This window comes from Bos taurus, chromosome 7 (genome assembly GCF_002263795.3).
Source record: "Bos taurus isolate L1 Dominette 01449 registration number 42190680 breed Hereford chromosome 7, ARS-UCD2.0, whole genome shotgun sequence".
In the NCBI taxonomy this organism is placed as follows: domain Eukaryota; kingdom Metazoa; phylum Chordata; class Mammalia; order Artiodactyla; family Bovidae; genus Bos; species Bos taurus.
Window position 1 is genome coordinate 5785379 of NC_037334.1, and position 20561 is coordinate 5805939.

A 20561-nucleotide genomic window follows, 5' to 3' on the forward strand; every position below is an offset into this window, starting at 1 on the left:
TGAAATGGAGTCAGAGAGTCCCTATAGTTGCGTGATGGGCCCTGGAAACTTCCCAGCCTCTGCTCCTGTGTCCCTTGAAATCTGAGAGTTTGTATCTTCAACTACTGGAGGTGGAGATTTTTTTCTGATTCTGGAAAAGAGCTTGACCCTATTTGAGACTCCATTTCCACCTCTGGCAAAAGGGGAGTTAACTATTCATATTCCATCAGGTGGGTCGTGGAAGCCTGGATCCCTGAGACCTTAGGGGGCCGGAACGTCACTGGAGTGTCAGGCACTTTTTTTGTTAGGGCAAAGCGCCCTCTGCTGCTTCATCACCTCAACAGCTGCTGCTAAGCTGCTAAGTCGCTTCATAGTCGGCAGCCCACCAGGCTCCCCCATCCCTGGGATTCTCCAGGCAAGAACACTGGAGTGGGTTGCCATTTCCTTCTCCAATGCATGAAAGTGAAAAATGAAAGTGAAGTCGCTCAGTTGTGTCTGACTCTTAGCAACCCCATGGACTGCAGCCTACTAGGCTCCTCCATCCATGGGATTTTCCAGGCAAGAGTACTGGAGTGGGCTGCCACTGCCTCAACAGCAGATCCCCCATAAGTGAAAGTCACTCAGTCGTATCCAACTCTTTGTGACCACAAACCGCCTCGTCCTTGGACTATAGTCCCCCAACCATGGACTATATAGTCTATGGAATTCTACAGGCCAGAATACTGGAGTGGGTAGCTGTTCCCTTCTCCAGGGGATCTTCCCAACCCAGGGATTGAACCCAGGTCTCCTGCACTGTAGGTGGATTCTTTATCAACTGATCTATCAGGGAAGCTCAGATCCCCCATAAGTCCCCATAATCAAAGGCTTCACTATCAGGCTCTCCTCTCCGGGATTTCTTTCTCCCTTCTAGCACTCACTCATTCTACTTCCAGCCTCACTGGCCACCTCGCTGCCCCTCAAACACACTGTGATGTTCCCACCTCAGGGCCTTTGCACATGCCCTGCCCTCTGCCTGGGATGTTCTTGCTGGCCTCTTCCGTCTTCTTCTCACCTTTCAGATGTCAGAGTAAATTCCATATCTACCCTCACATCCATCCCTGACCAGGTCAGGTCTCCTTAACATACGTTTGCACAGCAGCCTTCAGAACTCAGGTTTCCCAGGTGACTCGGTGATAAAGAATCTGCCTGCTGATGCAAGAGTTGGAGGAGACGTGGGTTTGATCCCTAGGTTGGGAAGATCCCCTGACGGAGGCAATGGAAACCCACTCCAGTTTTCTTGCTGGGATCATCCCATGGACAGAGGAGCCTGGAGGGCTACAGTCCATTGGTTGCAAAGTGTTGGACACGACTAAGGGACTGAGCAAGCAAGCATCCGACCTCACCAAAAGGAGCTGTGTCTCTTCTTTAATAAGGGCAGGAGTGCGGACTTCCCTGGCATTCCAGTGGTTAAGAATCCCCCTTCCAACGCAGGGGATGAAGGTTCGATCCCTGGTCCAGGCACCAAGATCCCACATCCCGGGGACAACTAAGCCCGCCCACCACAGCTACTGAAGCCAGCACACTCTGGAGCCCATGCTCCGCAACTAGAGAAAGCCCATGCATCGCAATGAAGACTAAGAACAACTGAAAATTAAAAAAAAAAAAACAGGAGCAGGAGCAATGCCTACTTACTCCCCTCTGTTTCCAGCCCCCTGCACTCAGTCTGTTACCCAGAAGGCCCCCAGTGAACTCAAACTGAAATCTAACCTTATGTGCAAATCCCCTGGGGGCTTCAGCAACTAAATACTTCTCTGAACCTCAGCTTCCTCATCTGTAAAACTATGACGACATAACCGCTGCATTGTGCTGTTACGAAGATGCACTCAAATGATGGGTGTGATTCTAACACATCGTAGGGACTTGATAAATATCCACTGAGTGGATGACTAAGCTTGGAAAGGAAGAAGGGATTTTGCAAGTCAATTTGAGCAGAAAAGCAGCAAAGTTTCAAGATTAATACCACAAAAGGAATGACAGCTTGGGACTTTCCTGGCAGTCCAGTGGTTAAGATTCCCAGCTTCCACTGCAGGGGGGCACTGGTTCAATCCCTGGTTGGGGAATTAAGATCCTGCACGCTCTGTGGTGCAGGGTGGTGGTGGTGGTGGTGAGTGTTGGGGAAGGACAGTTTGCAGAGCAATAAACACCAATTTGTGTACAAAATACAAGACAAAATATATTTTATAGGCACAAATATGCAAACATATACAGAAAGTTCTGGTAGGATACAACCACCAAGGAGAGGGTGTTCAAATATTTCTGGATCACCTGTTTTTTACCTTCCTTTGGTATTTGCAAAATAAATTAAAAACTATAAAACAAAAACCTCTGAGACCTTTCAACCTCCGTCTTGATCCTCTACTCCTCCTCCCCCAGCATCATGGGCCCAAAAGGACCTCCCTTCAGCCCCACTCAGCGCCAAACCCCCGAAATCTGGCCGGCTGCCGCTCAGTCACTACCAGCAACAGAGGCTTTGTGGTTTGTGGTCAAGTTCCCCCCTTGGCCTAAGCTGTTCCCAGATACCCCAAGGCTTCCGGGTGCTCCTCCAGCCTGGGTCTGAGCTTCCACTGTCCCCTCACTTGCCCACGCAGAAGTCCCGGAAGATGATATCCAGAATTTCCTCAGTGCCCCCTCCACCAGTGAGATGACTCAGATGCCCTCGGGCTACCCGAAGTGCCTCGGCTGCCAGGGCTAAGTCTTTTGCCTGCTTGTACTGACCAAGGGCATCCAGGCAGCCCCGGAGGTGGTGTTGGTGCCTCGACCGTGTCAGAAGTGGGCCTGTGGACGGGTCCCCACACCTGGAAGGGACAAAGGATAAGGTCTCTCTCAGCATTCAAAGTGGGGGGAAGGGGAACAATCGTACCCCGTTTTTAGATACAGAAACTGAGCTGGCAGGGCCAGCTCTGCCCAAAGCCAGTGGCTTAGCCCCCAAACTTGGACAGAGCGAGGTTGCCCAGTGGGCAAGGGGGCTCACAGTGCAGCCAGCTCCTTCTTCAGTGCTTCTAGGAGGCCGTCCAGCCCCTCACCCGTCAGGCAAGACAGCAACAGGTGGGAGGGGAGGTCAGGATGGAGGTCTGAGCGCCCAGCGGGCAGCAGGTCTGATTTATTCAGCACAAGCAGAAGGCGCTGGCGGCTCCCATTGGGGTTCCTGGCTCCTGCCGGGATGACAACGGTGTCCAGGAAGTTGCAGCTGGCCGGAGAGGCCAGGTCAGAAGCATCCAACACGGCCAGAATGAGGTCAGCCTGCTCCAGCCTGGGAGGCGGGAAAATGGAGCATGGACCCCAGAGCTGCGCAATGAAGAGCATTCAGCAGGGACGGAGTAAAGGCCAAACCCAAAAGCTGCCCTCCCCAAAGAACTGAGGCCCCACCTAACGGGGTTTAGTAATCTCTCCTCATTAAGGACTAATGAAAGAGAAATGCAACTGGTAGAAACAGCAAAGGGCCCGCGTTTCCCCCTCCTACCTCCCTCCTGCCCACCTTTTTTGGGCACGCCGCACGCCCTCCTGCTCCACAGGCCCCACGCCTTCCCGCAACCCCGCAGTGTCGCTCAGCAGCGCTGGGAATCCGGCCAGGTCCACGGGGGTCTCCAGAACATCTCGGGTGGTCCCCGGCTCCGGGGACACGATGGACACAGGCTTCCGGCCTGGGGGTGGGGGTGGGCTCAGAGGAAGCGGGTGTGGTGGAGATGAGAGGGTCCCTCCCTTAGGCTCCACCCCCGGGACGGACAGTTTTCAACCTCCCAGGCCCCTTCCCTACCCCAGAAAGCTCAGCAGCTTAGCTCCCAGCCCCGCCCCCTGCCCTGAGCCCCGCCCCCTGCCCACGCACTGAGCAGGTTCACCAGGCTGCTTTTGCCGGCGTTGGGAGGTCCCGCAACCACCACGTGCGCCCCTGAGCGGAGCCTCTGCCCACGCCTGGCATCTCGAAGATGTACGCCCAGCGCCACCTCCAGCTTCCGCACCTCACTATCAGCTGTGGATGGAGGAAAGGAGAGAGAGAGTAAGAGGACCTGGGGGGGCTGGATGCCAGATGTCTCCGCCTCCCACCCCCAGGGGGACCCACCTTGATCCAGGACGCCTTCCTCCAGGTTGTCATCCTCACTAAAATCGATATAGGCCTCTACATGGGCCAGAGCCTGAGGGAGGGAGAGGTGGGTAGTGTGGTCATACAGAAACTCACCCCGAGTGGGTGCCCGGGTCCAGCCTGACCTTAAGGGACCAGATTGGAGGCTCATAGACAGGAAACTCTAACACAGGAAAAGGTTAGGTAGTGTCTCTGCGGCAAGGTATGAGTGTACTTGCTTTAGTGAGGGTCTCGGCCCAGCCGCGACAGAGGTCACCTAGCTCCCCATCGAGCTGCCTCAGGGCCTGTCGCCGCTGCGCCTCGGTTTCTGCATGGATCAGGTCTGCCAGCCCCTCCACCTCTGTCAGGCTCAGCTTCCCGTGGGCAAACGCCCTCCTGGTGAACTCGCCTGCTTCCGCTGGCCTCAGCCCTGGCACACTGCCTGCGGGAAGGTTCAAGATCCTGAGGCCCCTGGCCCGTACCCAGGTCACCGGCGTAGCAATACCTCAAAGCCAAGGCTGCAGACTTACCCAGGGCCTGCAGGACACCACTCACCACGGCTGGCCCTCCATGCACGTGGAACTCCGCGCAATCCTCACCGGTAAAACTTTGGGGACCTAGTATGTTGAAGAGATGGGTGTCAGCAGGATACAGCCTGGGCGACCGCCTGGAAGGAGGAAGTTGGGTCACAGGAGCTACTTGAGGTTCCGGATCTGAAAGTCCCGTACCTGGAAACCAAAGCACCAGCGCGCGGTCCAAAGGCTCCCCAGAACGGGGGTCGCTGAGCAGGCGCAGGCAGGCTTTGCGGGCCAGGGGTAAGTCCCGCGGCGCCGTGAGGCTCTGGAGGGCGTGGCCGCTGGCAGGGCCGCTGGTTCGGATCACCGCGATGCCGCAGCGGCCTTGGCCAGAGCTCAGAGCGAAGATAGTGGCTCCGGAACCGGGGGCCCGGTAACCACTGCCCTGGCGCGTGCACAGTCTGGGACTGGAGAGGAGGAGAGTCAGTGCATCTGAGAAGCTCTGACGCCAGAGTGGCAGGTGGATAGATGGCTCGATGGTCGCGTGATCCCCCAAGTGGAAGTTTTGTGGCTAGGGGATGGACTGATCGGAAGTTCTGAGGCCAGAAGAAGACTGGATTGTGGTGGGCTCTGCGGCAGGGGGTGGGGCTTGGACGGAAGCGAAAGGTGGTCCTGCCGCAGGGAACCGAGCCCCCAGATCCCAGGGAGAGGGTTTGGGGCCCGAGCAACACCCTACGCTGTCACAGCCCTTGCCCAGATCACCCCACCTGTGAGGCCCACGTGCAGCCCGGGATACCAGGGTCCACAGCCCCCGCCACATGGATTCACAATCAGCTCCCCGCCTGCCCACTCTGCCGCGGGGGTCTGCAAGTCCTCGCAGGAGGTTCCGCCCACTCCGCGGCGTGACTGGTAAAGTGCTCAACAATTCTCGATTATCATTGGGCCCCGTAGAAAACGTACCGCCCATCCACTGAAGATCTTCGCTTCTACTGGCTAATGACAGGGAAAGAAGCCGAGGGCTCGCACGCTGCGGTGCAGTGAAATGGTGTTCCTCCAGCAACATTAGACAGAATTTTTAGGATCCTAGAGGGACCAGGTTCCTAGACACCGGAAATGAGGAGTGGTACAGGGCAATGGAAATTATAGGAAGGCGAGGGTTTGAGTTGAAGCAAGAGCATCTCGGGGGCTTCCCTGATAGCTCAGACAGTAAAGAATCTACCTGAAATGCAGGAGACCCATGTTCGATCCCTGGGTCGGGAAGATCCCATGGAGAAGGAAGTGGCCATCCACTCTAGTATTCTTGCCTGGAGAATCCCAAGGACAGAGGAGCCTGGTGGGCTGCAGTTCAGGGGGTCGCAAAGAGTCGGACAGGACTGAGTGCCTTTCATTTTCAAGAGCATCTCGGTGGCCTGGAGGGATGAGTTCCGGGGAACCTACGCCCTGGCCCTGGGGAAATCTATTCCAAATTTCTGGGAAGACTTCTCCTTTTCTCAGAAGTCTACAGTTTCTCGCCCCTCCCCAGCTGTCCCTCCCGCCGTCCTTCTGCCTCAGACACCCTTCCCTTGACAAAGAGCCTCAGTGCCTAGCTCCAAGGTCCCCTCCGCTAGGAAGCCTCCCTAGGATCCCCAGCACAGTCCTCTCTCCTCTCTGGGCTACTCTGGCCCCGGTCTCCTCGTGCGGAGTTGTGTGTCCCGTCTGTCTCTGGCTCCCCGAAAGCCAGAAAGGGGAGATTATTTTCAGGTTAACCCGGGACAGCTCCGGCCGGCGAAATAAAGCGCTGATGGTGGAATTCCAGGCACTGGATAGGCGGGGTCTCCGGGGGTACTGTCACGCGGCGAATTCTCTGGTTCTTGGACGAGCGGGCGGGTGGCGCGACTACCCTTAGGGAAGACTGGAACAGAGTACAGTTCTAATGGTTAGCTCCACGCCTCGCTCTGTTCAGTTTTTTCATTTGTCAGTTAGGGAGTTTGGGATGGACATGTTCACATTGCTGTATTTAATATGGATAACCACCTAGGACCTACTCTATAGTACATGGAACTCTGCTTAATGTTGTGTGGCACCCTGGATGGGAGGGGGTTTGGGGGCGAAAGGATACATGTATATGTTTGGCGGAGTCCCTTGGGTGTTCACCTGAAACTATCACAACATTGTTAACTGATTATACCCCACTACAAAATAAAAAGTTAAAAAAACACTTTCTTTTCATTTGTAGAAGAGGAGTGAATGATGACGTTCGCTGTCTCCAAGCTGTTCCATCCGTCAAAAGTATACATCAAATGACTACCGTGTAACCACGAAGAATCAGTCTGGGCCCCTGCCCTCGCTGATCTATCAGTCCAATGGAAGAGGCTACAGAGGATGGTCAGGGGGTCAGACAACAGAGAAAATACAGGGCCCCCAATTAAATGTAAATTTCAGATGAACAAGGATTATTCTGTCAGTATAATTAGGACCCATGCAATATTTGTGTGTGTGTGTATGTGTGTTAGCTGCTCAGTCATGTCCGATTCTTTGCAACTCCATGGACTGTAGCCCTCCAGACTCCTCTGTCCATGGGGATTCTCCAGGCAAGAATACTGGAGTGCGTTGCTATGCCCTTCTCCAGGGGATCTTCAAGACCCAGGGATTGAACCTGGGTCTCCTGCACTGCAGGCAGATTCTTTACTGACTGAGCGACCCGGGAAGCATGTAATATTGGGGATATACTAAAAATTTATTCATTTATCTGAAATTCATATTTAACTAGGAGAACTGTATTTTTATTTGCTAAACTTGGAAAAGGCAGAGGAACCAGAGATCAAATTGCCAACATCCGCTGGATCATCGAAAAAGCAAGAGAGTTCCAGAAAAACATCTATTTCTGCTTTGTTGACTATGCCAAAGCCTTTGACTGTGTAGATCACAATAAACTGTGGAAAATTCTGAAAGAGATGGGAATACCAGACTACCTGACCTGCCTCTTGAGAAATCTATATGCAGGTCGGGAAGTAACAGTTAGAACTGGACATGGAACCACAGACTTGTTCCAAATAGGAAAAGGAGTACATCTAGGCTGTATATTGTCACCTGCTTATTTAACTTATATGCAAAGTACATCATGAGAGATGCTAGGCTGGATAAAGCACAAGCTGGAATCAAGATTGCCAGGAGGAATATGAATAACCTCAGATATGCAGATGACACCAGCCTTATGGCAGAAAGTGAAGAACTAAAGAGCCTCTTGATGAAAGTGAAAGAGAAGAGTGAAAAAGTTGACTTAAAGCTCAACATTCAGAAAACAAAGATCATGGCATCCAGTCCCATCAATTCATGGCAAATAGATGGAGAAACAGTGGAAACAGTGTCACACTTTATTTTTGGGGGCTCCAAAATCACTGCAGATGGTTGACTGCAGCCATGAAATTAAAAGACACTTACTCCTTGGAAGGAAAGTTATGACCAACCTAGACAGCATATTAAAAAACAGAGACATTACTTTGTCAACAAAGGTCCATCTAGTCAAGGCTATGGTTTTTTGCAGTAGTCATGTATGGATGTGAGAATTGGACTATAAAGAAAGCTGAACGCCAAAGAATTGATGCTTCTGAACTGTGGTGTTGAAGACTCTTGAGAGTCCCTTGGACTGCAAGGAGATCCAACCAGTCCATCCTAAAGGAAATCAGTCCTGAATATTCGTTGAAGCTGAAACTCTGATACTTTGGCCACTTGATTCGAAGAGCTGACTCATTTGAAAAGACCCTGAGGCTGGGAAAGATCGAAGGTGGGAGGAGAAGGGGATGACAGAGGATGAAATGGTTGGATGGCATCACCGACTCAATGGACGCGAGTTTGAATAAACTCCGGGAGTTGGTGATTGACAGAGAGGCCTGGCGTCCGTGGGGTCGCAGAGCCGGCACGACTGAACTGAACTGAAATTTGGGAACTCTATCGGGTCCTCTCTGAGGACGTTACATCCTGAAGGGTGCAGCAGTTCACTGGACAAAGAGGGCTTGAAGAGTGTCCTAGGTAACAAAGATGGTGTTACACATCCAGCATGTACTAAGACATGATACACTTATTCTCACTCTCCCTGTGGTGGTTGGAGTTATTGCTACCGAGAATCTCCCGCGACCAGGCTCACCACCCGCTCCCCCCAACCCCACCCACACCACCTACCCGCAAGACCATCTCAGATTCCAAACCGACGGGGAAACTAAGGCTTTAAGGCAGAGAATCCAGGCCCAGGGCGGGCGGTGTCGAGACCGGACACCAACTCGGGCGGGGAAAGGGAGGAGAATGAAAATTCGGTGCGGGCGGGGACGAACACCAGAGAACGAGGTGGGCGGGCGAGAACGAAACTCGGAAAACATCACGGGCGGAGTCGAGAACCAGAGAACGACGCGCGCGGGGCCGGGAAGGAGAATCGAGGTTCCGCGCGGGCGGGGACGAGAAGCAGCGCTCGGGCACGCGGGGACGGCGGCCGGCGCGGGCGGGCGCGGCCTTTGTCTCCTCCTCAGGCGCGCTCGGTGGCAGCACCGGCCCCATGAGACCGCGGCCCCAAGGCGCCTGGGCCGCCCGCAGCCCCTGACCTGACCTGCCCTCGCAATGGCGGAAGCCACCTCCGGCGCTGGGGGCACGTCCCTGGAGGGCGAGCGTGGCAAGAGGCCCCCGCCGGAGGGCGAGCCTGCAGCCCCGGCGTCCGGAGTTCTGGGTACGTGTGCAGCGCCTGGATCTGACAGGGTTGCAGGTGCTTGGGGTGTTCGCGGCAGGTCTACGGGGAGGGATATTGGAGTCAGCCGTCCCGGGCCTGGAGTCCAGTCGAGGCACCGGCTCTTCCTGGCACTGCGGCTGCGGCCGGGCGAGCGCGGCTGGAACGGTGCAGCGGGTGTGGGGTCCCAGCGCAAAGATATGGACACGCCCCTCCTAGAGCCCCGGTGCGGGACTGAGCCCAGTCACCCCTTGGGCTACTCGATCGCTGCTGAGCAGTGATACGCTTAAGAGCGCCTCTCCACAGAGGATACAGAATCATACGGTCCTGGGTTCAAATCCCTGCTGGGCTCTGTGACCTTGGGTAACTTAAATGCTCTGGGTCTCAGTTTCCTCGCCTGTGAAATGGGGGTAAGAGCCGCACCCAGCTATGAGGAGACGCTGACATAATGTAGTGAGGTGCTCAGAGCTGTTAGTGAGCACCCCATCGATTGTGGTTTCGGAGGCGGAGCTGGGCCTCAAGAATGAGTAAGATTTGTAAGGGAGGACCTGGGGGAAGGGCATTCCTGGAGAAGGGCCTGGTTGGTACAAGGACGTGGAGGGAAGGAAACAAGCCAAGGCCAGAGCTCACAGGGCCTTGAATGCCAAGCTGAGTGCCAAGGAGCCCTGGCGAATGTGTGATCAGAGGCAAGGGTTGGAGGGACTAAGACTGGATGGAGGCTAGGCCATCTGAGAATGACCTGACCCCAGCCTGCGCTGCCTGCTCCCCAGATAAGCTTTTTGGGAAGCGGCTCCTGCAGGTAGGTCGGTATCTGGTGTCCCACAAAGCGTGGATGAAGACGGTGCCCACGGAAAACTGTGACGTGTTGATGACCTTCCCAGGTACTTGTCTGTGCTCACCCGCCCAGGGCCTACACTGAATTCCCCCGAGCCGGGCTCCCCTGTCACTCCTGGCAAGAGCCATTGGTCCCTGTGCCCCTTGGCAGATACGACCGATGACCACACGCTGCTATGGCTGCTGAACCACATCCGCGTGGGCATCCCCGAGCTCATCGTGCAAGTCCGCCACCACCGCCACACACGCGCGTACGCCTTCTTCGTCACTGCCACATATGAGAGGCGAGTCCCTGTCCCTGGCCTCTCGCTGACCCTGCTACTCAGCTCCCCGCCCTTCCAAGCGCCAACTGCGAGGTCCAGCCACCCTGCATTTGTCCCAGACGTCCACCAGGTACACCATCCCTAGTTCCAGGATGGTGAGCCAGGGTCTCCCCGTGATCCCACCTCCCCTGCCCTTCCCGCAGCCTACTCAGAGGGGCCGACGAGCTGGGTCTGCGCAAAGCAGTGAAGGCCGAGTTTGGCGGGGGCACCCGCGGCTTCTCCTGCGAGGAGGACTTCATCTACGAGAATGTGGAGAGTGAGCTGCGCTTCTTCACCTCCCAGGTGCGGCCGGCTCTGGCCCCCAGCGCACATTCCTAGCCCGTGGGCGGCTGCTCCCTGTGCTCACGCCCTGTCCCCTGCAGGAGCGCCAGAGCATCATCCGCTTCTGGCTGCAGAACCTTCGTGCCAAGCAGGGCGAGGCACTACACAATGTGCGCTTTCTGGAGGACCAGCCAATCAGTGAGTGAGGTGGTCCCAAGCTTCCAATCATATGTGGGGAGTTGGCTGGGGCTCTTAGAGGACTGCTGTCAACGTAGGAGGGTTAGGAAGGCGGGGCCTAGATGAAACCAATCAGAGTCTCCCGAAGAGTTGGGCGGGGCCTGGAGATCAATCAATAAGCTGAAGGGTGTGGCCTTAGCAAGGGGTGGGGCTTGTCTCCTTGGAGGCAGGTCCAGGAGAAACCCTTTTCTGGGTCTGCGATAAGGTTGGGGCAGGACCATGGACAGCTCTCCACACATTGTGTGGTGAGCTCTGGGCCTCAGTATCCCCCAGGAAACCAGCCGCTGCAAGTTAACCTTCTAATGCCAGCTTTGCACCATTCTTCAGACGTTTGGAGGAATGAGCTGAAACCAAGCAGCTCTGTTTAAAAACGGGTTTCCCCACTGGGATCGCACCTCCCAGGTTTCGAGCACCCTTCCCCACCTGCCCCTGCACCTCCCAGATTTTGAGGAATGATGTTCCTTTCACCCAGAACTCTTCTCCTGGGAAAAGCGTTTGCTAGTTTAAGAGCAGGCAAAAAGTTATAAGTTGGGTTTCATCCGAGGAGGACTGAACAGGCAGACGGGTGGGGTCACCCATTCTTGTTCCCCAACAGTCCCTGAACTGGCGGCCCGCGGGATCATCCAGCAGGTGTTCCCAGTCCACGAGCAGCGCATCCTGAACCGTCTCATGAAGTCATGGGTGCAGGCTGTGTGTGAAAACCAGCCTCTAGGTGTGGTCCTGGCTGGAGTGGGGGGTTGGTGGGGGTCCGAGGAGGCAGGCAGGGCTGACTGGCACCGCCCCCTCCTCATCCCCGGCAGATGAGATCTGTGACTACTTTGGTGTGAAGATTGCCATGTACTTTGCCTGGCTGGGTTTCTACACATCGGCAATGGTGTACCCAGCGGTCTTCGGCTCAGTCCTGTACACATTCACAGAGGCTGATCAGGTGCCGGGTGTGGACTGGACAGGGGGTGGAACACCTCAGACAACTTCCTCCCTGGACTGGGCCAGCCAACACTGCAGCCCTCCTCTGTCACCCTCAGACAAGCCGGGATGTATCCTGCGTGGTCTTTGCCCTCTTCAACGTGGTCTGGTCAACGCTGTTCTTGGAGGAGTGGAAACGGAGGGGGGCTGAGCTGGCCTACAAGTGGGGAACACTGGACTCACCCGGGGAAGCTGTGGAGGAGCCACGACCCCAGTTCAGGGTCAGTTGGGGCAGTCTGAGTTCAGGGACTTCAAGAATGGGGTAAAAAAGAGAAAACATACTGAGCAAGTGCATTACAAGAACAAAGTGGGAGGTGAAGTAGGGCTGCAGCTTCTGAGAAGGTTTGCCAAGTGAAGGGATCTGCATGCCCGAAGGGAGAGGTGTGGAAAGTTGGATTTGAGAGACTAGGGAGGGTGCATTAAGTGGACACACCCTGATAGCAAGGATGAGATGGCTGGATGGCATCACCTACTCGATGGACATGAGTTTGAGCAAACTCCAGGAGAAGGTGAAGGACTGAGAAGCCTGGCGTGCCGCAGTCCATGGGGTCACAAAGTCAGACACGGCTTAGCAACTGAACTACAACAAACCATGATAGCAAAGCATCATAGACATGGAGTTTGAAGGGTTGGGAAGGGTGTGGGACAGAGGCAGCCCCTCTGATCTTGTGTTGGGCCATGCCCCCACCCTCTGCCAGGGCGTGCGGCGCATCAGCCCCGTGACTCAGGCCGAGGAGTTCTACTACCCGCCCTGGAAGCGGCTGCTCTTCCAGATGCTCGTGAGTCTTCCCTTGTGCCTCACCTGCCTAGCCTGCGTGTTCCTGCTCATGCTCGGCTGCTTCCAGCTCCAGGTGACCTCCAGTTCCTAGCCCTGGCCTCGGCCCCAACCTGTTCAGGTGGGCCCCGAGCCGAGCCCAGCGACCGGGGTAACCTCTGAACCCCTTTGTTCCTGCAGGAGCTGGTGCTGAGCGTGAAGGGGCTGCCCCGTCTTGCCCGCTTCCTGCCGAAAGTCATGCTGGCCCTGCTGGTCAGCGCAAGTGCCGAGGGCTATAAGAAGCTGGCTGTCTGGCTCAACGACATGGGTATGCCCTGTGAGCGGAGGTCCCATTGCTCAGCCCCCAGCAGGATGGGCCCCACTGCCTTCTGGGGTCCCTGCTGCCCATGACGGCCTGGGCTACACTCTCACTCGTCTCCTTGGCCCCCAGAGAACTATCGGCTGGAGAGTGCCTATGAGAAGCACCTCATCATCAAGGTCGTCCTGGTGAGTGGTGGCCAGCAAGCTGGCAGGGCTTCTTTTATTTTTTTAAATATTTATTTATTTGGCTGCACCAGGTCTTAGTTGTGGCACATGTGATCTAGTTCCCTGACCAGGGATCGAACTGAGGCCCCCTGCGTTGGGAGCACAAAGTCCTAGCTACTGGACCACCAGGGAAGTCCCCAGGCAGGGGTTCTACAGGGGACACATGGGGGTTCCTTGGGACAGACATGGCAGGGTGACCACCCCCCTGCCTGCTTCGCACAGTTCCAGTTCGTCAACTCATACCTGAGCCTCTTCTACATCGGCTTCTACCTCAAGGACATGGAACGCCTGAAAGAGGTGAGAGCCTGGCCTAAAGCAGTGCCCCCACGGCAGCTGGCTGTGGGGCCAGACCGGCCCAAGGGGTCCAAGGGCTCTCCAGCCCCTCCCTTCCTCCTCCATCCTTCTCTCCTCTCTGTCCATTTGTCTGTGTGTTCTCTCTCTGCCTGTCATGCCCCCCCCCATCTGTCTGTCCACCTGTCCGTCGGTCCCTCCACAGCTCCTGATCGTCCTGTCCCTGTCCCAGAGCCTCGAGCGGCAGCTTTGGGCGGTGCTGGTCCCGCTCGTGGCCCTGCGGTTCCGCCTGCTCCTCCTCTCCCTCCAGGGCCTCCTTCTTGAGGCCCGGGCCAAAGTACGGGCAGGTGGTGGCGAGCCCTCGGGGCCTTGCCAGGGTGGGCAGTGTGGCTGTGCCGGGGGCCTCACGCCTAGCCGAGGGTGCATGCTCTGAAGGGATGGGGCTCCACTGACTGCGTGCAGGTGTCAAGAGCCCCTGGAGGCCCTGGGCACCAGCCGAGATCCGGGAGGTGTGGCATGATGGGAGGCCATGGCCTTCCCAGGTGATCAGCTAGAAGCGCTGTGGCCCGCCCAGCTGTGGCTTGGGGTTGCCTCTGTGCCCGGGGACATCCAGACTGGGCTCAGGCTGTGGCTGGATGTGTGCTTTGGGATGGTGGGTGCCCACAGCCTGTCCCAGTGCCCAGGGCCCCGCCCGCCCCCCACGAGGCCGCTCTCCACCCCCTTCCTACCCCCAGATGCTGGCCACACTGCTGATCACCCGCCAGTTCCTCCAGAATGTTCGAGAGGTTCTGCAGCCCCACCTGTATCGGCGGCTGGGCCGAGGAGAGCTTGGCCTGCGGGCGGCCTGGGAGCTGGCCCGTGCCCTGCTTGGCCTTCTGAGCCTCTGGCGCCCCGCACGCCGCCACCTCGAACCCCCGGCTGAAGAGGGTGGTGGTGGCAGCAGCAGTGGTGGGGGCCGCAGGTGTCTCAGCGGGGGCTGCGGGGCACCTGAGGAGGAAGAGGAGGCCGCGGTGGAGCGGCGGCCGGCGGGGGAAGGGGGAGAGGTGGGTGACGGGCCCCGGGGGGGCAGAGAGGAGGAGGATGAAGAGGAGGAGGAGGAGGACGAAGAGGAGGAGGATGAGGACGAGGAAGGCGAGGAGGGCGGCCTCCTGGACTGCGGGCTCCGACTGAAGAAGGTCAGCTTTGCCGAGCGGGGGGCTGGGCGGCGTCGGCCGGGCCCAAGCCAGGAGGCCCTCCTGGAGGAGGGGAGCCCCACCATGGTGGAGAAGGGGCTGGAACCGGGCGTGTTCACACTGGCCGAGGAGGACGATGAGGCTGAGGGGGCTCCCAGCAGCCCCGAACGGGAGACTCCCCCGGCTGTCCTGCTCCGCCGGGCTGGAGGCGAGGGCCGAGACCAGGGGCCGGATGGGGGCCCGGATCCAGAGCCGGGCTCAGGCGACTCAGCCCGGAAGCAGCGGCGGCAGAACCGGTCGTCTTGGATCGACCCACCCGAGGAGGAACACTCGTCTCAGCTCACCCAGGCGGAGCTCGAGAGCTGCATGAAGAAATACGAGGTGAGGAGGGCACCTGAGGGTGGGGGCAGGGCCGTCGGCCGGGCTGGGCACACGGTCTGACGGTGGAGGTGGGGTGGGAGCGACAGGAAGGAATGATGGGCCCCTTTATGTGATCAGGGCCTTCCTGGTGGCTCAGACGGTAAAAAATCTGCCTGCGATGCAGGAGACGGGTTCAATCCCTGGATCAGGAAGATCCCCTGGAAGAGGGCATGGCAACCCACTCCAGTCTTCTTGCCTAGGGAATCCCATGGCTACAGTCCATGGGACTGCAAAGAGTTGGACACAACTGAGCCGCTCACCCTTATGTGGTCAGAAACTTGCTAACCTTGCTGAGCTTGGGTCCATGAAGGATAATCTGAGGGAGGCGGGCTTGATGAGAGGAAGGTGGGCTGAGGGAAGAGGTGTCCTGAGTTGGGGGAGAGCCTAGGCCCACCCACTGCGTGCCTGCCCACAGGACACATTCCAGGACTACCAGGAGATGTTCGTGCAGTTTGGCTATGTCGTGCTTTTCTCGTCTGCCTTCCCCCTGGCTGCCCTCTGTGCCCTCATCAACAACCTCATCGAGATCCGCAGTGACGCCCTCAAGCTGTGCACGGGGCTGCAGCGGCCCTTTGGGCAGCGGGTGGAAAGCATTGGCCAGTGGCAGGTGGGGAAGGGCCAAGGGCTCTGAGCCAGGATGCCCAGAGGTGGAGCGGGTGCTGGGGGGGCTGGCCAGACCCCACCTGAGCCCCTTGTCCCCCCTACCCCCGCAGAAGGTGATGGAGGTCATGGGCGTCCTGGCAATCGTGGTCAATTGCTATCTAATTGGCCAGTGTGGGCAGCTGCAGCGCCTCTTCCCTTGGCTCAGTCCCGAGGCAGCCATCGTGTCCGTGGTGGTGCTCGAGGTGGGACCGGTGGCCGGGTGGGGGACCCAGGCGGTGGTTGGGGGGTGTCCCCGTGCCTGCAGCCTCCTCCTCTGTCGCCTCAGCACTTCGCTCTGCTCCTCAAGTACCTCATCCATGTGGCCATCCCCGACATCCCGGGCTGGGTGGCCGAGGAGATGGCCAAGCTGGAGTACCAGCGCCGGGAGGCCTTCAAGGTACGTGGGCCAGGGCCCGGCATGCTTTACATCTCTGCTCCGAGGGGCTTCTCCCCGCGTCGCCTCTACGCGTCACCTGGCTGGGCAGTCACATCCTTAGGAGGGTAGATGTGCAGTTAGTGTTTGTTGCTTAGTCGTATCCGATTCTTGGTGACCCCATGGACTGTAGCCCACCAGGCTCCTCTGTCCATGAGATTCTCCAGGCAAGAATACTGGAGTGGGTTGCCATGCCCTCCTCCAGGGGATCTTCCCGACCCAGGGATCAAACCCAGGTCTCCTACATTGCAGGCGGATTCTTCACCATCTGAGTCACCAGGGAAGCCTAGGGTAATAATTAGCATTTCAAAAGGACCTTGTCCCTTCTGGGGTCCTGGTGGCATCCCGCACCAGGCCAGCACTTAGGAACTGTCATCTGCCAGCGTGCCGGGCATTGTTCTGTGTGGGGTCAGGGACACAGCCGATGCTTTCTAGAAGCCCAGCCTGTGCCACGTTCCCCAGAAAGCTGCAGAGCGGGCCAGGGAGCTCATCGCCACCAGCCAGTGGAGCCCCCCATGTGTGTGTGCTCAGCTGCTCAGTGTCCAACTTTTTGTGACACCATGGGCTGGGGCCCACAAAGCTCCTCTGTTCATTGAATTCTCCAGGCAAGAATACTAGAGTGGGTAGCCATTCCCTTCTCCAGGGGATCTTCCCAACCCAGGGATCGAACCCAAGTCTCTTATGAGAAGTCTCCTGCATTGACAGGCAGATTGTTTACTGCTGCGCCACCTGGAAAGCCCCAAAAATAGTGATGGAAATGTTCTCTTCTGGGTTGCCCATGTAGCCGGTTACTATAGATGACCAATGAGCGCTTGCAATGGGACCTGGTGCTACTGAGAAACCGAGCTTTTACTTCAGTTACCTGGTTGTTTGTTTATTGGCTATGCTTCGTGGCTTATGGGATCTTAGTTCCCCAACCAGGCATCAAAGCCGGGCCCTCTGCGGTGAGAGCACAGAATCCTAACCACTGGACTGCCAGGGAATTACCTTATTTCAGTTATTTAAAGTGACAAAACCATGGGAGTCCCCTGCTGGTCTAGCGATTAGGATTCACTGCCATGGCCCAGGTTCAGTCTCTGGTCTGAGAACTGAGATACCTGCAAGTCATGTGGCGGGGCCCAAAAATAATAATTTTTTTTTTTTTAATTAACAATGCCGTGTGTGGCTACTGGCCACTGGACAGTCACAGCTCTGTCTCTCCCCAGTTCTCCAGAAAGCAGGGAACTGCTGAGGCCCAATATTTGTTTTAACTCTCCCAATTTCTAAGACAGTGTCTGGCATGAGACCGGGGACAGAATTGGTGGCCAGTAAATGCTTGCTCTCTTCTCAGTTCTCTGAGAGCCCTGGGGTGGGTCCAGGGATGCAGCTGGAACCCAAGAAGTGTGTGGATCTCTCCCCACTTCTGCAGGAGAGCCCTAGCGTGGGCCTGGGCCTGGGTGGGCAGCTGCTCACACACTCACTCCTCCCAGTGCCCGTAATGGCTCCATTCTGCCCTCAGAGACACGAGCGCCAGGCCCAGCACCGCTACCAGCAGCAGCAGCGGCGTAGGCGGGAGGAGGAGGAACGGCAGCGCCACGCCGAGCACCATGCCCGGAGGGAGCGCGACGCCAGTGGCAGAGAGGAGGCGCGAGCTGAGGGCTCTGGGTTGGACCCTGCTGCCCCGGAGAAAACCTCGGCCAAGGCCAAGGGCAGTGGGGCAGGTGGCCACGGGCCGGAGCGACCCAAGCGCCCGGGGTCCCTGCTGGCACCTAACAACGTCATGAAGCTGAAGCAGATCATCCCGCTGCAGGGCAAGTTCCTGTCGTCTGGGGCCTCGTCCTCCTCGCCGGCCGGCACAGGGGCCAACCTCACCACCCGGCCAACCCCTGCCCAGTCGCCCACTGGCAGCGACACCCGCCTGCCAGCCTTCCTTAGCTTCAAATTCCTCAAGTCACCTGAGACCCGGCGGGACCCAGAGCGTAGCCACTCTCCACCCAAGGCCTTCCACGCCGGCAAACTTTTCCCCTTCGGTGGGGCCCGGGCGGAGGCCGGGTCCAACGGGGCGGGCGGGCAGGCCCGGCAGGATGGGACCCTCGGCGGTGGCGGTTGCCGAGCCCAGCGGAGTGGGCTGGCGGACGAGGCTGCAGCTGAGGAGCCGGACACACCCCGGCCCGAAGAGGAAAGCTCAGGTCACAAGCTTTAACTCGGGGGTGGGGACTCTGGGCTGGGCTTTGGGGGTAGGGGTGGGGTGTCCAGGCGTGGGCAGAGGGGCTGAAGCGGACAGGGGAGGCTCGGTCTCCTAGTACCAGTTGGGGACCTGGGTGTGTGGTACATGGAGCCTGTTGATCAAAGCCTACTCAGTCTTTCCGGGTCCTTGAGAGCCTGGAGCCCTGTGCCTGACCCTCCTCATCCCCGGGGGAGGGATGCCAAAGTCCCTTGTCCCCCAGATCCCTTCCCAGGGTGCCCGCCTGCCATGCTCTGGTGCCAGGAGAGATGAGGGAGCCCCCTTCACCACCTGGCCTAGCCTTTCCTGCCCCCATGAGACCCCACACCCAGCTCACTCTGGGGGACCGGAACCCCCAGGCCTCTATGCAAGCCCCCGTCCTGCAGCCCAAGCTGTTCCTGGAGGCCTTCCTTGGAGGTGGGGCTCAGGCTGCCCACTAGGGGAGTTCAGGGCTGCAGCCCTGTGTCCGCGGAGCAGAGTCACAGGCCTCACTGCCCCCCCTTCCACCTCATTCATGCCCGGGGTCCAGCGACCCATCCCAGGGAGCCCAAGAGGTGGCAGCTGTAGCACCAGGGACTTAGGTCGGAAGTCAGCGGGACTTCCTCAGACTTCCCTCTCTCCGTGAAGGGGAGGGGCCCAGTGCCCAGAGGCCGGGGATGCACCCGAAGAAGCCCACCCCTTGTCACTGATCAGAAGCAATAAGGCCCTCCATGTGCCTGAAAGCCCAGAGGGAGCGCGGGCAGGGTCCCCAGCGGCGGGGACGGCATCTCCCCGGAACGGCCCCTCTCGCCTCCGCAGGGACAGCGCTGGCCCCCGTGGGCGCCCCGGCCCTCCGCACCCGCCGCAGCCGGAGCCCTGCGCCGCCGCCACCGCCGCCAACACCAATGCCTCGGCCCCCGACGCCCCCCGCGGGCTGCTGGCAGTGGGATGGGCCGTGGGGCTGCGGGGGCGAGGGCGCCGCTCCCCGCCAGGCCCCTGCTGCCACTGACTGCCCGCCCTGCGCTCTCGCCGGGCCCCCGCCTGTCCCCCAGCCCCTGCCGGGGGATGCCAGCTTCTACAGCCTCCCGCCGCCGCCGCTGCCGCCTCCCACCTCCGTGCCCCCCCAGCCCCCCGCGCCCTCGCCCAGCCCCAGCTCCAGTCCCAGTCCTCAGGCCGTGTGCTGGCCCAGCGGCTGGCATTAGCTCCGCCCGCCTGCCTTCCTGTTTTCATATGCAATATCAATCACAGACGGGGCGGCGGCCGCCACCCAGAAAACACTTGGGCCGGGCCCGATGTACCCCAGTATTGGCTGCCCCCTCCTGGGGCAGGGCCGGGGGCCTGGGGCCCCTCTATCTGCCGTTTTCTTTTCGACCAGGATAGGGGGAAACAAAAAGAAACCCCCCCAAAACAACAGAAAACACATCCAGAATAGGCGATTATTTATTTGTTTTTAATTTATTTTGTCATATTTTTGTAAAACGGCAGAAATGCAATAAAAAGTATATTTCAACAGTGCCCAAAGGCGGAGCTGCTGAAAGGGGACTTCCGGGGCCTTATGACAAGGTTGGGGCCAGCTCTTTGGGGGACTGGTAGGCCCAGAGTGGGTTCCCCTTCTGTCCTGAGACCCTTGGGGAATGCCTAAGAACTGGGTCTCCAGGCCAAACGTATGGAAAACTCCAGAAATCCAGGCCTAGGGGTCCCCCTGGGAGAAGCTGCAGAGCCTCAGGCCCCATCTTCAGCCTCCTAGACAAAGGAAGAAATCTCAAAAAGTGCTGACAGGAATCAGCAGGTCAGGCCGTAGGTGTGGGTCCTGAGCCAGCCTCGGTCGGTCGTACAAGGCCACCCTTTCTGGCAGATCTGCCTCCCAGGCTGACATCTGAGAAGTCAAGGGCCACAGGGGGCACTCGGGGTGTGGGCGTCTGAAGGCACCTGGTGCCTGAGTCTCCATGTTATGGGGACGGTGTGTTCGGGGGCAGCATCGTGGAAGGGCTGGCACGGCCCTGCTGTGTGACCGCTGTCACACCGCTGTCACAGTGGCCAGGACCCTTCACTGAGTGATCAGGGATGGGCGTGGCCTCTCCCAGCCTCAGGGGGTCCACATCCAGAGGCTCAGAGTCAGAAAGTCCCTGCCCCAGGGCTGGTGGAGCCAGCGTGAGGCAGGGGCACTTTGGGAGGCCATAGAAAAGACATCAGGGTTCACTAGAGGCAGGAGAGCAGCCT

At 58.2% G+C, this 20561-nt stretch overlaps 2 protein-coding genes across 5 annotated transcripts; one reads left to right on the forward strand and one right to left on the reverse strand.

Annotated features, from left to right (window-relative positions):
- Positions 1–2171: 2171 nt before the first annotated feature.
- Positions 2172–5478, reverse strand: GTPBP3 (GTP binding protein 3, mitochondrial). 4 transcript variants are annotated; one of them, XM_010806583.4, is made up of 9 exons: positions 5358–5478; positions 4804–5057; positions 4606–4692; positions 4315–4517; positions 4076–4148; positions 3842–3985; positions 3494–3659; positions 3042–3268; positions 2179–2813 (listed from the first exon to the last, which is right to left on the reverse strand). In XM_010806583.4, exons 1-9 carry the CDS (start codon positions 5408–5410, stop codon positions 2782–2784), a joined length of 1239 nt encoding a protein of 412 aa, XP_010804885.2. In that variant the 5' UTR covers positions 5411–5478; the 3' UTR covers positions 2179–2781. The 4 variants fall into 4 exon arrangements, with proteins under 4 accessions (NP_001193147.1, XP_010804885.2, XP_005208573.2 ...); XM_005208516.5 differs by having other exon boundaries at positions 2990–3268; NM_001206218.2 differs by having other exon boundaries at positions 2172–2813; positions 2990–3268; positions 3842–4148; positions 4804–5051; positions 5358–5410.
- Positions 5479–8962: 3484 nt separating this feature from the next.
- Positions 8963–19856, forward strand: ANO8 (anoctamin 8). The gene is made up of 18 exons (XM_024994806.2): positions 8963–9283; positions 10051–10161; positions 10266–10398; positions 10581–10719; positions 10800–10896; positions 11531–11647; positions 11736–11863; positions 11961–12122; positions 12600–12752; positions 12857–12983; positions 13107–13162; positions 13424–13498; positions 14227–15045; positions 15500–15691; positions 15798–15929; positions 16013–16123; positions 17658–18327; positions 19161–19856. Exons 1-18 carry the CDS (start codon positions 9178–9180, stop codon positions 19541–19543), a joined length of 3711 nt encoding a protein of 1236 aa, XP_024850574.1. The 5' UTR covers positions 8963–9177; the 3' UTR covers positions 19544–19856.
- The last annotated feature ends 705 nt before the right edge of the window (positions 19857–20561 follow it).

What these genes read in the sequence shown, in the direction of transcription:
- GTPBP3 (XM_010806582.4), bottom strand. Translation starts at nt 5,410, where the DNA reads ATGTGGCGGGGGCTGTGGACCCTGGTATCCCGGGCTGCACGTGGGCCT. An exon ending in GCTGCACGTGGGCCTCACAG is followed by an intron (nt 5,058 to 5,357) that starts GTGGGGTGATCT and finishes CCTCCTCTCCAG; the next exon opens with TCCCAGACTGTGCACGCGCC. An exon ending in CAGCCTGGTGAACCTGCTCA is followed by an intron (nt 3,660 to 3,841) that starts GTGCGTGGGCAG and finishes CCCCACCCCCAG; the next exon opens with GCCGGAAGCCTGTGTCCATC.
- ANO8 (XM_024994806.2), top strand. Translation starts at nt 9,178, where the DNA reads ATGGCGGAAGCCACCTCCGGCGCTGGGGGCACGTCCCTGGAGGGCGAG. An exon ending in AGCCACGACCCCAGTTCAGG is followed by an intron (nt 12,123 to 12,599) that starts GTCAGTTGGGGC and finishes ACCCTCTGCCAG; the next exon opens with GGCGTGCGGCGCATCAGCCC. An exon ending in TGTCTGGCTCAACGACATGG is followed by an intron (nt 12,984 to 13,106) that starts GTATGCCCTGTG and finishes CTTGGCCCCCAG; the next exon opens with AGAACTATCGGCTGGAGAGT.